This window comes from Accipiter gentilis, chromosome 6 (genome assembly GCF_929443795.1).
Source record: "Accipiter gentilis chromosome 6, bAccGen1.1, whole genome shotgun sequence".
Lineage (NCBI taxonomy): Eukaryota > Metazoa > Chordata > Aves > Accipitriformes > Accipitridae > Astur > Astur gentilis.
This window is the reverse complement of record NC_064885.1, coordinates 28,962,166-28,976,623: the sequence shown is the minus strand read 5'-3', so window position 1 is coordinate 28,976,623 and position 14,458 is coordinate 28,962,166. Positions and strand designations below refer to the sequence as shown.

General features: G+C 53.6%; 1 protein-coding gene across 3 annotated transcripts; it reads left to right on the top strand.

Moving 5' to 3' along the window:
• The first annotated feature begins 2,786 nt into the window (after positions 1-2,786).
• ZIC4 (Zic family member 4) lies at positions 2,787-11,755 on the top strand. Of its 3 annotated transcripts, XM_049803250.1 has the most exons (5): positions 2,787-4,056; positions 8,557-8,669; positions 8,753-8,881; positions 10,807-10,929; positions 11,541-11,755. In XM_049803250.1, exons 1-4 carry the CDS (start codon positions 2,820-2,822, stop codon positions 10,831-10,833), a joined length of 1,506 nt encoding a protein of 501 aa, XP_049659207.1. In that variant the 5' UTR covers positions 2,787-2,819; the 3' UTR covers positions 10,834-10,929; positions 11,541-11,755. The 3 variants fall into 3 exon arrangements, with proteins under 3 accessions (XP_049659207.1, XP_049659205.1, XP_049659206.1); XM_049803248.1 differs by having other exon boundaries at positions 8,557-8,881; XM_049803249.1 differs by lacking the exon at positions 11,541-11,755 and having other exon boundaries at positions 8,557-8,881; positions 10,807-11,026.
• Positions 11,756-14,458: the final 2,703 nt, after the last annotated feature.

Here is a 14,458-nt window from a genome sequence, read left to right as displayed (position 1 = left end):
GCCAAAGGGCTGCGCGACCGGGCGTTCGAGCTTTCCCAACGTTCTGGGAGATGCGCGGAGCTCGGCCGGATCTGGCCCCGCTCCCCTCCTCTTCCCCGTTTCTCCGCCTCCCCGCAGTCATGTGGTGGCCCCCGCCCGCCCCCCGCCCCGCTCCCCCCACGCACGCCACCGGGGCTCACACCAACTTCACCTAACAGTGAGGGACACCGAGGGCCAGGTTCTCCCGCACTGCCTGCAAAGGGGAGTGAGAGAGAGCCCTGAGTGAGGGGCGAGCTGAGCGCCATGAGTGTCTGACGAGAAACCACCACAACATTTTAAATGAGCTTAGGGCAAACCGGTTATGACATTTTTTTTAATTGATAAACTGTTCCAGATGTTTTCTCCCTTGACTGAGAAGTGTCAGAATTGATGGATAACAAGTATGTAGAGATGCAGTGTTTTAAGGAGGTATGAGGAAAGCAGCTTTATTTGGAATTCACACTCTCAGTACGTTTGTAAGTAACAGATTCATACTTCCTAACGTTTGTCTCTTCTGTGCACTCCTATTGAGATGGTCATGAATAGGACTGTCAAATCCATTTCGTAGAGCAACTAGACTTGATAGTTGAGATATTGTGAGGATGGTGTGTGGTTTAAAATGCCTGCGTAAACATGTTATGTAAGGATGGAGAGCTAATTGCATCATTTGTCACTTTTCATCATCTCCACTCAGAAAGATGTACACGAGGATGTATCTATAGCTAGCTACCTAAATATCAGCCTTGTGTTAGAGGGGAAATATGGTGAAAGCCAAGAGAGCCAAAATACGTAACTGCAGCCGGTCCAGAGTATGTGAAGCTGTGACAGAAACGTCCCCTATGTGGTTATGCGTGTCCTACACTTTAATCTTACAGTTTCCGATCATTGGCTGGTAGCTTCTGTTATGAAAGTAGCTGGGCTGACATTGCCAAACAGCGTCTTGGTTTACTACTTAACGTAAAACCTGTTCATCACTGATACCGTTAGATTTTTATGGAGATGCAGAATCCCGCGCTGGGAGCTTTACCTGGTGTGCGTGCGGTAAAGTATCCACTGGCAGGTTAACAGCGAGTCAATGTATTAAAATGCTGAGAGTTTGACGTGATGGATAGAGAATTAATTGTTGCTTTATTTCGTAAGACTGTGCGTTTATTGGTGGAGTCGGTTTTAGGTCAGAATCCGAGTTCTGTGGTAATATGGCGGGCAGATATTTACAGCGGTGTTTTCCTTTCTTGAAGCAGAGGAACCTTGTCCCACGTTTCATTTACTTTTTTTAAGTTCACAACCCCCTTCTTAAAAACTTAAGTAGATGCTTCCTTCTGTGCTGAAGCGCTAAGCTTTTGTAAACCTGTAAGGCCTCAGTGCATAAAGCTGAAACCCTAACCTACACTTCCACCACTAGCGACGCAAACCCTGCAGACCATGTTATTTCCTTCAGGTGAGAAGCATCAGAGCCGAGTCGGTTATGAATGTTTTGCAATGCTTTTCCTTCAAGCCCAGGATGGGGATTTTACGTGGAGCGACCCCGTAAGCGTGCGTGAGAGAGGGAAAGGGAGAGAGACTCCCTCTTCTGGGTCGAACACTCAGATTCAGTCTGAACATCACGATTCCTCGCATCGCTCCGGCAGCCAATAACCAGATAACTGCTAAAACTTGTCAAAGGAGGAGAAGGGGACGGGGAGGCTTCCAGGAATCCTTTGTCAGGGCTCAGGCGACGGTACAATGGCCCGAGCGCCAGGCCAAACGCGCACGCCTAGCAAGCACGTTGGCGGGGCAGCTCCAGCCGCCGGTTTCGCCGGGGAAGGACCGGCTCCCCGCGCTGTCAACAAGTGTCAGGGACCCGCAGGCCGGCCCGGGAGCGCTTCCGCGGGGGGCGCGGGGCCGCCCGGCCTCCCGCCGCTCCGGCCGGGCGGCGGGCACCGGCGGGGCTGCCGGGACTCTCCCGGGCCGGGGGGAGCCCCGCGGGCTGACCCCCGCCTCGGGGCAGGGCAGCGGGCACGGACAAAGGCCGGGGCGGGCCCGCCGGGGCGCTCCCCCCCTCGCCCCGAGCTCCCTCCCGCCCGCCTTGGCTTTGTTCCCCCGCGGCGGCAGCCCGGCGGCGGAAGCTCGGCGACGGCCCGACGGAGGGGCGCGGGGGAAAGACGCCGGCCAGGGTCTCCCGCCGCCGGGCCGGGCTGCGGCCGCGGGCTCCGCCGTGCCCCCGGGCCGAGCCGAGGGGCTCCGCGGGGCGGGGAGGTGTGTGGCGGGGGGGGGGGGGGGGGGGGGGGCCTGGGGAAAGGGGGACGCCCGGCGGCCGCGCATGCGCGGTCCCTCCCCCGCGCGCGCACACCCCCTCTCTCCCCCCCCCCCCCCGCCGCACCGGGCCATAACCCTTTCAGTCAGCGGCGGGACCTGTCATCGGTGACGTCGGCCCGGCGGCAGCCAATGGGAAGGCGCGGCGATTGTTTGGCCGGCGGGGCCGGCGCCGCGGCCCGGAGGCGGCGCGCGGCCGCCCGCGCCCCGTCCCGTCCCGTCCCGCGGCCGCGCGGCGCGGGGCTCCCCGCCGGCCCCGCGGGAGGACGGGCGGCGCGGGGGGACCTCCCCGGCCCGCCGCCGCGAAAAGCGAGCCCCCGCCGGCCCCGCCGAGCCCACCCGCTGGCAGCGCCGCCCGTGCGCCCCGCCGCCGGGGCGGCGGGACCGGGAAACTTTTCGGGGGGAGAAAGAAAAAACAAAAGTTGGTTGCCCCCCCCCCCCCGCCCCCCCCCCCCCCCGCCGTGTCTCTCTCCTCCCGCTGTCAGGTGACTTTTTAGCGTTAGAAGCTAATGAGCGTGGATGCTCTGGGGATCCCAGTGATGGACCCTGCCGCTCTCTCCAGGCGGAACGCGGCGCTGAGATTAGTTGACTTGGCGGGGGCTCCTCGCCACCACCACCACCACCCCCCTCAGAGCATGACAGGCTTCCCGGGCTTCGCCGGGCACCCCCACGCCACGGCGCCCACGCAGCCGGGGGAGCACGCCGCCGAGTCCCGCCTCGGGCCGCACCCGCTCCGGCCAGAACACATGGGGCACCGCCACCATCCTCCTCCTCATCCTCCTCCTCAGCATCACCCCGCGGCCCTTAAGCTCAGCCCTGCCCCTCATCCCCACCACCAGCTCCACCACCACCACCACCACCGCCATCATCATCATCATCATCATCATCATCATCATCATCATCATCATATGGCAGGCCAAGCCGAGGTGGTCTCTAGTCAAACGGGAGCGTTTGGCCCGGCGCAGTCACCAGCAGCCCCTTACCCCGTCTCTCACCCAGCCCAGGCTCTGGCAGCAGGTAGGGACTTCTTCATACGCAGAGACCTGCCGGCCCCACTCATGCCAGGGCTGACCGAGCAGCACCCCGCTGCAAGTTCTCACCACGGACTGTTTGTCTCAACAACAGGTAGCTACCCCGGACACCATGGTCACCACCACCACCACCACTCAGAAGCTGGGAATCCCTCTCTGTTCACTGGACTCCATGAGCAGCCTCCCCATGCAGCTCCAGGTGGCCATCTAAACGGACAGATAAGACTGGGGTTACCTGGAGAAATGTACGCCAGGTCTGAACATTTCACTCAAGTACCAGCCTCCAGGACAGATCCTTTTGCTGCTTCTTCGCTTCATAGCTACGGTGGCATGAATCTGAACGTGAATCTGGCTCCACACCACGGCCCGGGCGCCTTCTTTCGTTACATGAGGCAGCCCATCAAACAGGAACTCATCTGTAAGTGGATTGAGTTGGACCAGACTCCCAAAAAATTATGCTCGAAAACTTTCAGCACGATGCACGAGCTGGTGACTCATGTCACGGTGGAGCACGTTGGAGGACCCGAGCAGTCCAATCACATATGTTTCTGGGAAGAGTGTCCGAGAGAAGGGAAACCTTTCAAGGCCAAATACAAACTTGTAAATCACATCAGAGTCCACACAGGTGAAAAACCTTTCCCCTGCCCTTTCCCGGGCTGTGGCAAAGTGTTTGCCAGATCAGAGAATCTCAAAATACACAAAAGAACTCATACAGGTCAGTATGTAAAGCTCTCTTTACTCTCTCTCTGTGTTATTCAGCATACTGTTTTGCTTTATTTTGTTTTTAATGTATCCTTTGCGTTGTTATTGAATGCACGCCAAGTACTTCTGGAAAATAAATTCTCAGATTTGTTTGCTTCTTTACCGTTTGGAGGAGGGGGGAGAAAAGGGGGGGGGGGGGAAAGGGAGAGCGAGAACAAATCTCAGAATTCTCGTCCATATTTTTTTCTGGTTGTGCGGAGAGGCTGCTGTAATGTTTATGCGAGTAGATGTGTGTAAATGTCGAGTGATATAGCTGCTATTTCTGCTTATTCACACAGGCGAGGATTTTTTTTTCAATTTAAAGTAGTTGGGGGGAAAAAATGAAATCATTGTGAAAGCTCACAAATTAAAAGTGAACAATAGAAGTTACAACTTGTCTAGTCAGTTTTGACTGATGTCGCTGAGATGCTGCTGCTCGAACATTGTGAGAATAACACAGCTGCGACCTTTTCGTTCAACAGTTTTGTTTTGGGCAGAGGGAGTTTCAAATGTTTGATCTGAATAACACTGACATTTTTAATGAGCATTGCCTTCCAACGACTCTCTGCGTTCGCAAATATGGGGAGCTGCAAGTTCTGACTCTCGGGAGGGGAAAAAAAAAAAAGGAGAGAGAAGAAAACCCGGTATTGTTTCGGCCTGTACATTTTGAAATGTCATTTGCAGATCTGTTAAGCGAAATTGGGACATGTGTCAGAAACATCTGTTAGTTCTAGTTACCAGAAAATAAAGTAACTCCGTGGACTATCTTGCAAAACTACGTTTGAACTCTTCCGGCCAGGAAAGCATTTATAATTAATGAAATTGCACGTAGAAAGTTTTCACACTTCCAGGAGCAGCTTGTGAAGTTGTATTAATTAGTTTAGCAGCCGGTGTTTGTAGTCTGTAGCGCTGGAGCTTTTTTTTTTTTTTTTTTTTTTTTTTTCCCCTCCTCTGAAGAAGAAGATAAGAAATAAGCCCCTTTTGGAAAATTTAATCTGTTCCAGTGTAGGGTTTTCCACCTCCCATTCCCTTCTGTACAGCCTTATGTACTGCGAGGGAAACTACATAATCCTATTGTAAGATCTGCTTACAGCCAAACGATTTTTTTCGCCTTCCAGTTCATAAAACTCCCCTTCCCCCATGCTCGGTGCAGGGCTTGACCTTCCAGGAGTTGCATTTTTATGCTACAACTCGACGTGATATAATATGCAGAACATATACTAATTTCGTATCGCTATCGTCTAAACATAGCACAGAGATTTTACAGCGACCGTCACTCGTCACCTAATTATTTTTCCATCGCTCTATGAATAGCTCGTCTGTGTGCAGGGGAGGGGGGGCGATAGCAAAGTTGTGTTCCTCCGCTGCCTTCTCGGCCCCCTTTTTCGAGGAGAAAGGAGTATCCCCGGGTCACATAACTTGTCTCCGAGCCAGTTCCTTGGCAGATCAGCACAGGTACAGCCATTAACCGGGAGAGCTCATCCCTTAATGACAGTGTTTTTCTTAAGTAAACAAACTTTTACTGCTCTTTAACGGCCTCACTGTTTGAAGTCTCTGAAGCAGAAAATGGTTAAATTCTTGGGAAAACTGACCTACATCGGAGAGGCAGGTTCAGGGCAAGCCCGAGATCGGACGGTTGCGTTTATTAAACATCATTCTGCGCGTCTGTACTTTTCGCTTTAACTTTCCCGGTGATTAATTGCTGTATTGTGAAAACTCCTGCGGGGCCTTTATGGTTCCACCGTTTCTATTAAACACTCAGAAGTTGTCAAAAACGCAATGTTTCTGAAACCCTCATAGAACTCGCTACGAATTATTCATGAAGACAGTTCTAGATTCAACAGGAAAATTATTGCCTCCTCAAATATTAATGACTTCTGATTTCTCCGAGGCTGGGGAGCAGGCAGAGGCATTTCTGGCGATGTGCGAATTTTCCAGGTTGGAGGATAAGGCCGTGAAGGCGGCGGCAGCAGCGGGACGAGCGGGACGGGCAGGGATCGCTTCGCCGCCTTCCCAGCGGGCCAGGAACAATAGTGCGAGGCGTGGGACGGAGCCCCTCTCCCTCCCGGGCGGCCCCCGCCGCCCCCGCGCCTCGCCCGCAGCCCGGGGGCCGCCACCTCCGGCTCCCCCCCCCCCCCCCAGCCCCCCCATCCTCCCTCCACCCACCCCGGAGAAGTTTGTAAATACCTTAATCCACTCCCGGAGACGGGGGATTATGCCACAATTTCCAAGCTGAATTTCACTGAACACTTTTGCCCAGCTACAAGTGTGGGGGTAAAATGGCGGTTCAGATCCTGCGCTCCTCCATCGCCCGGGGAACTTTCTGCGTGGCTGCACCTCCGTGCCCCGGCTGCGGCAGCCGGGACCTGTAAAATGTCCTCTCCCTGCCGGGTAGGGATTTCCACGTAAGAAAACCTGCTCTCGCGAAAGGAATACTTGCAAATGGCTCGGATGGCTCCTCTTTATTGAGGCGTTCAGAGAATGCAAACCGGGCAGCTGAGAAAATGCTGCCCTCTTCCCACTTGCAACCCGACTGTACGGAGGGACTTTTCAGCGGCTCTTTCAGGGGGTTAAGCGAAGTTGAGCATTTTTCAACTCTCGGGGACGCGGAATGCGCCGCAGCCCGCTTTTACCTGAATGGAACTCACTTTGCACAAGCAGAGTGCTTATGAGGATGGCTTTCCCTGGGGTCTCCTAACTTACTGCTTGCTTGTACTACACTAATATCCTTGATTTGTTGTCTCAACTTGGATGCTGAAGGTCAAATTGTTTCCTTACGTGAAACCGTAATTAGATTATATGCGTGCGTGTGTCTGTGCATATGCACCGCTGTACGTCGACGGTATTTGGTTACAGGGCCCGCGTTGTTTTCAAAGAGACCTTATTTTTAACCTCTTCCCCCCTTCTCTCTAACGCCAGGTATTTACCCATCCTCTGTACGATTGTTAGCGGCGCAGGATGTGCGAGCTCCTCAGTGATTCTTACAGTGCGGAAGGGACATACTTTAAACGCGGAGCCATGAGCTTTTTCCCACCCTCCTTGCATAAAGTGCATTCATGTGAAATATTTGGAATGCCTTCCTTTATGTGCCTCTGCTCGCAGCCGAGCACGAGGTGGGCTGCGTCCCTCCGAAATTTAATCGTGACGAACTGAGAGGGGAAAAAAAAGCCCCAACATATTCGGGGGGGGGGGGGGGGGGGGGGACGGGACGACGACGGACGGACGGACGGACAACCCCAACCAAAAGAAACCCCCCAAAACCCCTGGAAGCTTTTACAAATATTGCAAGTCCTTTCGACCACATACGCCATGATGGTGAACACAGTGGCTTTGTTTGCACCTCACGTTTAAGGTTCGGCCGTGTGTTTTTGTGGTGTCCTCTGCGCCCAGATACTTTTTGGCTTTTGACGGGCGAGGAGGTTATTTTCACACTCGGTGGGTGCAGGACCCGGGTGCTGCTTGGCGAGCAGGGTTTTGCAGTTCGCTATTATCAGCGACAATAACGTAGTCATCATTTCATCCCGAAGCTGACTGTGGCATGTTTCCTTGAAAACGTCCTCTGTATCGTGTACCATGCCCGGTCCACACGATCCGAGGTTAAACTTTCACACGACTCCAGCAACACGATTGTATTGCTATTATGCTTAACGTCACTTATCATGTTACGAGACAAATTAATCCCGATTGCAATTCCTGCCATGACTGAGTAGGTTCAAATGCAAAGGGAATCCTACCCTCGCGACAGTGCCGTGCACCGGCCTAGTCATCCTCCTGCTGAATCTCTATCCTTTTGCCCCCCACAATCAGCGTCTTTTGGAAAAGATGTTGTGCCTTAACGCACGGTACCAGCGCGCCGGGGAGCGGGGAAAGGAGGGGGGATGCGGATCTTCCACGGGATTGTAACCGGTGCACGAATGGAGTGGAAGAGATGTGATCTAGCCGGGTTATGAATAACATTTCCACGTGCACCTGGGGGAGTGTGAGAAATGTATTTAATGTAAAGACCTTCCCAGGGATAAATCACTGACCGCTCTTTCCGCAGGACATCCGAGTCTGCGGGGACGGCACACGTTCTTTGCTCGGAACGAGCACTTGGCCTCTAAGTTTTCCTCATCTCGGGGCTTTGTCTTTTGCACAAACCCCCACGTCGACACACAGGGCAGGGGAAGGGGGAGGAGAAGCTGGCCGGGCAGGGCGCTCCCGCTGCGGAGCCGGCTGCGCAGCCGGGTGGGCACGGGGCGGCGGCGCCGGGGGAGCTCGGCGGGGCGGGCGGCGAAGGGCAGGGCGGGGGGCGGGCGGCGGCCGGAGGGGAGCTGCGCCGGGGAGAGGAGCCGTGCCGGGGCCGGAGAGAGGGGCCCGGGGCCGGTGCGGGCTTGAGGGGCGGGGTGGAGGGGGGGGGGGGGTGCCGGGGTGCGCGGCTCCTGCCCCGCGGCCGCCGTCGCTAATGGCTGTGCTCGCCCGTTGCCTCCTGCAGGGGAGAAGCCGTTCAAATGTGAATTCGAGGGCTGTGACAGACGCTTCGCCAACAGCAGCGACAGGAAGAAGCACTCGCACGTCCACACCAGCGACAAGCCCTACAACTGCAAAGTGAGAGGCTGCGACAAGTCCTACACCCACCCCAGCTCCCTGAGAAAACACATGAAAGTGCACTGCAAATCCCCTCCTCCCAGCTCCGGCTACGAGTCCTCCACGCCCTCCTTGGTGTCCCCCTCCTCGGACTCCGGCCGGGAGCCCCCCGCCTCCTGTTCCCACGCCGAGCCCTCCGCGCCCGCGCAGCCCGCCGCCAACCTGAGCGAATGGTACGTGTGTCAGGGCGCGGGGCTCCGCGGCCCCCCCGCGCCCCTCGCCGCCCCCCCGCCGCCGCCGCCGCCCCCGCCGCCGCCGCCGCCGCCGCCGCGCCCCCCCGGCGAGCCCCGGCCCCGCTGCTAGGGCGCGCCGGCGGGCGGCGGAGCGCCGGCGGGCGGCCCTCGCCCAGCCGGGGCCGGGGAGCGCCGCTCCGGGGCAACGGGGGAGGCCGAGCGGGCGAGGCCGAGCGAGGCGCTCGGCGGCGGCAGAGACGACGCGCGGCGGAGTGCGCGGGTGGGCCGGCGGCGGGCCCCAGCCTGCGGGCCCCAGCCTGCGCCGCCGGCGCCTCGGCCTCGGGAGGGCCGCTCCCGCCTCGGCCGGGGTGCTGCCGCCTCCCCGCCCCGGGCCACACACCGCCCCCGCCCCGACCGCCCTGCTCCGGTCTGTTTACAAGCCCGCTGATTTGCATCCCCTTCCCTTCTTCCCCTCCCCTCCCCGGCGGACCAAAGTGGTTTCATACAGATTTTGGCTGTACGGATTTTCTCTTGTCACCAGTGCCGTGTGCTGCAGTGCTCCGTTCGCCCACGATTTGCTGTGAGAGTGCGGTTTTTTAAGAAATATATATATATAAACTATTATTTGTTACCGAACTGTACAAAATGGATCCATTAAATTCTTTGATTAATTAACCCGTTCGATGGACGTGTCTGTAAAGAATCTCCTTACTTTTCCCTCTTGCCGTATACAAATATATATATATATATTTCCCCCCCTCCCCTTCCCAGTAGTCGCTAATAAAGAAAGGCCCAGGGGGGGTGAGGTGATTGACTGTCCATTTTAGCTCCCACTGGTAATGACTTCTAATACCCAAACACGCCCGTCCCCACCCGGAGCGTGGCTCCTGTTGTACCGTGGGCGCTGAGGCTCCCGGGGGGGCGGGGGGGGGGGGGGGGCAGAGCCCGCTGGGTGACGTCACGGCAAGGGCCGGGGCCGGGCGCGGGGCCGGGCAGCCCCCCCCGGCAGCGCGGGGACCCGGGGCCGCAGCTCCACGGCGTCCGCCCTGCGAATAGTCCCGATGATAAATGCTTGTACCGGCCCGGCAACGCGGCTTTAGCATCTTCATCCCGCCCCGGAGCTTCAAACTAGTCCCGACGCAAAGCCACGGTGTTCACTCCTCTGGTTCAGAGAAAGAAGGAAGGGGGAAAAAAAAAATAAATAAACAAACCCCTCCACTGGGGTAGCTTGAAACTGCCGAATGGTGCCGTTTTAATTACTTTAATGATGTTTAAGAATACCAGATAGTATAGGCAAATAAATAGCACGGGCTGCTGGAAGAGGTTTCCACGGCTTGCTGCGCGCAGACAGAAGGCTGCTGTAACCGCATCTTCTCGTGTCTGCTACATCACCTCTGCACCCAGGTGACTGGGGTCAGCGTGTGTCTACAGCTGTACACGTATGCACGCACGCACGTATATGTATATACCTCTAAATATAAAGCTACGGGCAAACGAATAGCTGGTCAGTGGCTAACCCACCACCACACACCCCCCCCCGGCCCAGCGCCTCCCCTGCTAACGCGGCTTCATTTTCCTCCCAAGGCAGCGAGTCGGGGGGCCCTTCTTCACTCGCCCAAACTCGGCAACTTGTGCATTTAAACACCTCGAACAGTGACGAGAGCGTGTCGCTACCGGGAATACACGTAGGGCATTACCTAGGTGGGGGAAATGTGCGAGAGAGGAGCCTAAAGTAGGGGGAAACTGTGCCCCTCTGCAGCCCTTGAAACTTGTGTCGTGGAAATCGAGAGGTACAGAAGGCAGCTGCGGGCAGGGAGGGTGTTTCCATCGTGTCCTGAGATCTGTTTATTTCTTTATTTCTCTATTTACAGAAGTATTTGGACGTGCAGGCTAATCACCTTTAATTTTTCATTTGCTTGTTACAGATGTCTACCCCGTTGCTCTCAAGGTAATCTAGACAGACGCAGCTGAAAGCCTGAATCTTATGCCTTAGACATCAAAGCAAGCTCGCACAAAGAAGTATTTCTTCACAACGGTGAATCTTCATGGTAAGTTAGGATTTCTATGGCAATAGGCAAGTCATACTTAAATAGTGAAAGGCGAAGTCTGGAGCCCGTCCAGTCTTTTCATTAAGGACATAATATTTACGTCTAACAGGCCCTTTTTCTTGTGTATACAAGTATATATTTTTGTTTGACGCGAACTAAATCATTTTCATTTAATTTCCGGTAAACAAAACCCACGCGAACAGGGCACTTGTTCCAGACCATAATAAAAATGGATAAGACTGTCAGGAAGAAAAGGCCCGCTTGAACCGTCGCCTCAGCTCACTTTTGTTTCTGCTTTCTGCCGGGATCAGAGAATGCGTTTGGGATTTGAGGGCGAGTTTCTAAAGGCAAGGAAATGGTTTTTAAGGGGGAAAAGAAAAGGAGAAAGGTCTAATCAAGCTCGGGTTGTTCAAAGGGCCTGATTTTGGGGTTGAAAGTGTGAGTTTTATGGTGCATCAGCATGCCACGTTAGGATCGCTATGGTAATGAGGAGAGCAATAGCAAGCGGCCTTCAAAGGAGGCACACTCCATTTGAGACAGTCTATTAAGATACATTTGCACTGACCTTTGGTTTCATGCTAGCTTAATACACTCAATCTGCTCCCCGCTAGAGATATACTTCCTCCACCTAATGCACTTCGCCGGAGTTGGGGTCTGCTGGCCTTCGCCCTCCCCCCGAGGCCAGCTCCGCTCGGGCGTTGTAGCCCCGCTCTCCTCCTCCCCAAAGCAAGGGGCTGCCAGCCCGGCTCGGGGCCAGCTCCCCTCCCCTCTCCCCCGTATTTCTGACCAGCTTCTCCCAGCGAAACCCGGCCACGAAGCCCGAGAAGTTCTTCCCTCTCCGTTCCCCCCCCCCCCCCCCCCGTCGCGGGGGAAGAGAGGACGGGGACCGAAAGACAAGACACACACACACACACACACACACACCCCCGCCGCCCTGGGCTGCTGCGGCCCCAGGGAGTAGGTGTGCCGATGGAAGCCCCCCAGGACCCAAGGAAAGCGGGGCGAGGGCCGGGGGGAGCTGCCAGTGTCCCCCCTTGCCTCCCCGCCCCGGCCGGCCGGCGCTGCGCGGCGGCGAGCGGAGGCACCGCGGTGCGGGGGAACTTGACACCCGCACGGCCGGGGCCATGGGCGCTGGGCCATGGGCCCGGGAAAGTTAGAAGTCCATGTTCCAGTAATTGTCTTGTTGTTTATTTTATCCAAGTACCCTGGTGAATAGGGGAAAAATAAACACGATGAAAAAAAATTCAAACAGTTGAGTCGTCTTTAGTGCCAGCCCTTGTGGTTGAATAAAAAGGATGGTCCAATTTCTATTGAGCTGAGAAATCTTTGAAGTGGGAGTTATTATCTGAGAAATTCCTGCTCGTCGTCCTAACAACGCTGATGAAACGTAAAAGGTTCTTTGTCAGCGATTTGTTCTCCTCTCTGTCAAACTCACCCTGCCCGTTAGCTTTAAACCGTTTCTAAAGAGATAAAATCAAACTTTTAAAGATAACTTTAGGGGTCCAGAGGGTGCAGAAAATACCAAACTATCGAATCCTGTGTATAGACATACATCTGGATATATGTGGCTGTGGCTGTGTGAAACTCTGTCTGTGTACAGATCACCATAGATGTCTGTATGACCTTACTGTTCGAAAGTTGAAATGATGTCCATTTTTTTGCATTTTATCCGCTGAACTTTTCCGTCTAATGCATTATTCCTACACATATGCTGCACAGAATGCGATTCTTGGGAGAAGGCAGAAATGTTGGGTTTCATTAACACCACTATGTGACCAACAAACGTTTTCTTTCCAGTAGAGTGAAAGCAAGAGCGTAGACATAAGAGTAAAGGCTTTGATCATTTTAACAGTCCGAATACCTATTAAGCATGTATATACTGCAACGTATCGAAGTTGTTGACGCATTCAAAGCGATGGCTTCCATATGCTCTCATGTTTTATTGTCCATAAGTGTAAAGGTAGTCAAACTGCATCCCTTTTGTATCTTCATTTTCTAAACATCACGGTGTATATTGAAATGATTCCCTGGTCAAGGTTTATTTAGTAGTTTCTCATTGGAGATCATGCAACGCTCTGTTCGTAACACGAATTCCTTGAAGTTGTAACTCATCAGTGTACTTCTGGTTTAGTTGCTACAGAATGATCTGAGCCCAATCCTGCCATTCTAAGCAACCCCATTAATTTAATGGGACTTTTCCTAAGTAAAGACCGAGTCAAACTGCAGTGAAGTGGGTACTGTTATTATTATTATTGTTATTGTTATTGTTATTATTAATTCTGGATCTTGTCATATTTATGGGAAAATCTACCACATTCCTTGTGAACTGTACAGAGGAGACGCCTCTGAAAATGTAGCTCGCAAAAAAAAAACAACATTTGCAATGCTGATACGCTGTATCTCTTTCCAGACTTATACTCCGTATTTTCCTTCATCACGTGTTTGGTAATGAAGGAACGTTCTGTTGTGTGTTTGAACATACTATTTATTTTTAATATTTGGATTTTTTTACAATAAATATTTATAAGCGTTTCAATTATATGGTTATTTTTACAAATGTGCACTTTTAAAATATGTGTTTGTACTGATGATACCGAGCCATTCCTAAAACACTGTGTATCAACCTTGTCTTTCTGTTGGTTTTTGTATTAGTTGGGGAAAAAAATTCCCCAAGCCGGTGTACTATTAATGTGGTGTACAATCAAGTACTAATGCGTGGTTTTTGTTGGTCTTTAACCTCTTTTTAATGTTAATCGTTTTAGGTTGGCATTTGCATTAAAAGAACAAAACAAAACACTTCTTTGGCTTCATTTCTGAGATAACATTTTTCAGATCCGAGACTTCAAATGAATTGTACTTTAAATCTTGACCGAGGTGCAGAGTGTGAGTGCGACAACAGAGCCCGGTGTCACCCAAGCGGAGCCCTGTCCCTTTGTCTCCCCCCGCCCCGGTTACCTCCGCCGTGGCACCCTGACTCCTGCACGGGCAGTTTGCGGTTCTGGGGTCACTAATACTCTGGGTATTGGCGAGAGTTTCCAGCCGGAGCCCCCCGAGAAAAGCTGCCGCTCCCCTCGCCCCCGAGGGGTTTTTGTTTTGGCGGCGCGGGTGAGGGATGAAACTGTTTGTTTGAAGAATTCCTTCCTTCCCTTCCCCCCCCCCCCCCAAAATGAGTCCCTGTCACAGTGACACTTTTGATAAGGTTCCTAGGAGGATTTAGAGCATTTTCTTTCTTTCTAAGAGAGGAAATTCGTCAGCTAAAGTAACCTGAAGGTAAGCCTTCGTCGTCTTGCGTACTCCTCTAACCGATTTTAATACGTTGCAGGGGCTCGCAGCTCCCGAACATACTCAGACTTTTCTTCTCATGACTTTTTAAACCTCAGCTTTGCAATTTAGAGGGATGCAGCAGCCTTGGGCACATAGCCGTCCTAAAGCCGGCGGGCGTCGTGCGCATGCGCGCTGCCTTGACTCCTTAAAAAAAAAAAAAAAAAAAAAAAAAGGAATACTTGAAAGAAGTTGCCTAACACAGAGA

Bases quoted from the DNA above. Each gene is read 5' to 3' on its own strand.
- ZIC4 (XM_049803248.1), top strand. From the start codon at position 2,820: ATGAGCGTGGATGCTCTGGGGATCCCAGTGATGGACCCTGCCGCTCTC. The intron at 4,057-8,556 runs GTCAGTATGTAA...TGCCTCCTGCAG, and splicing joins ACACAAAAGAACTCATACAG to GGGAGAAGCCGTTCAAATGT.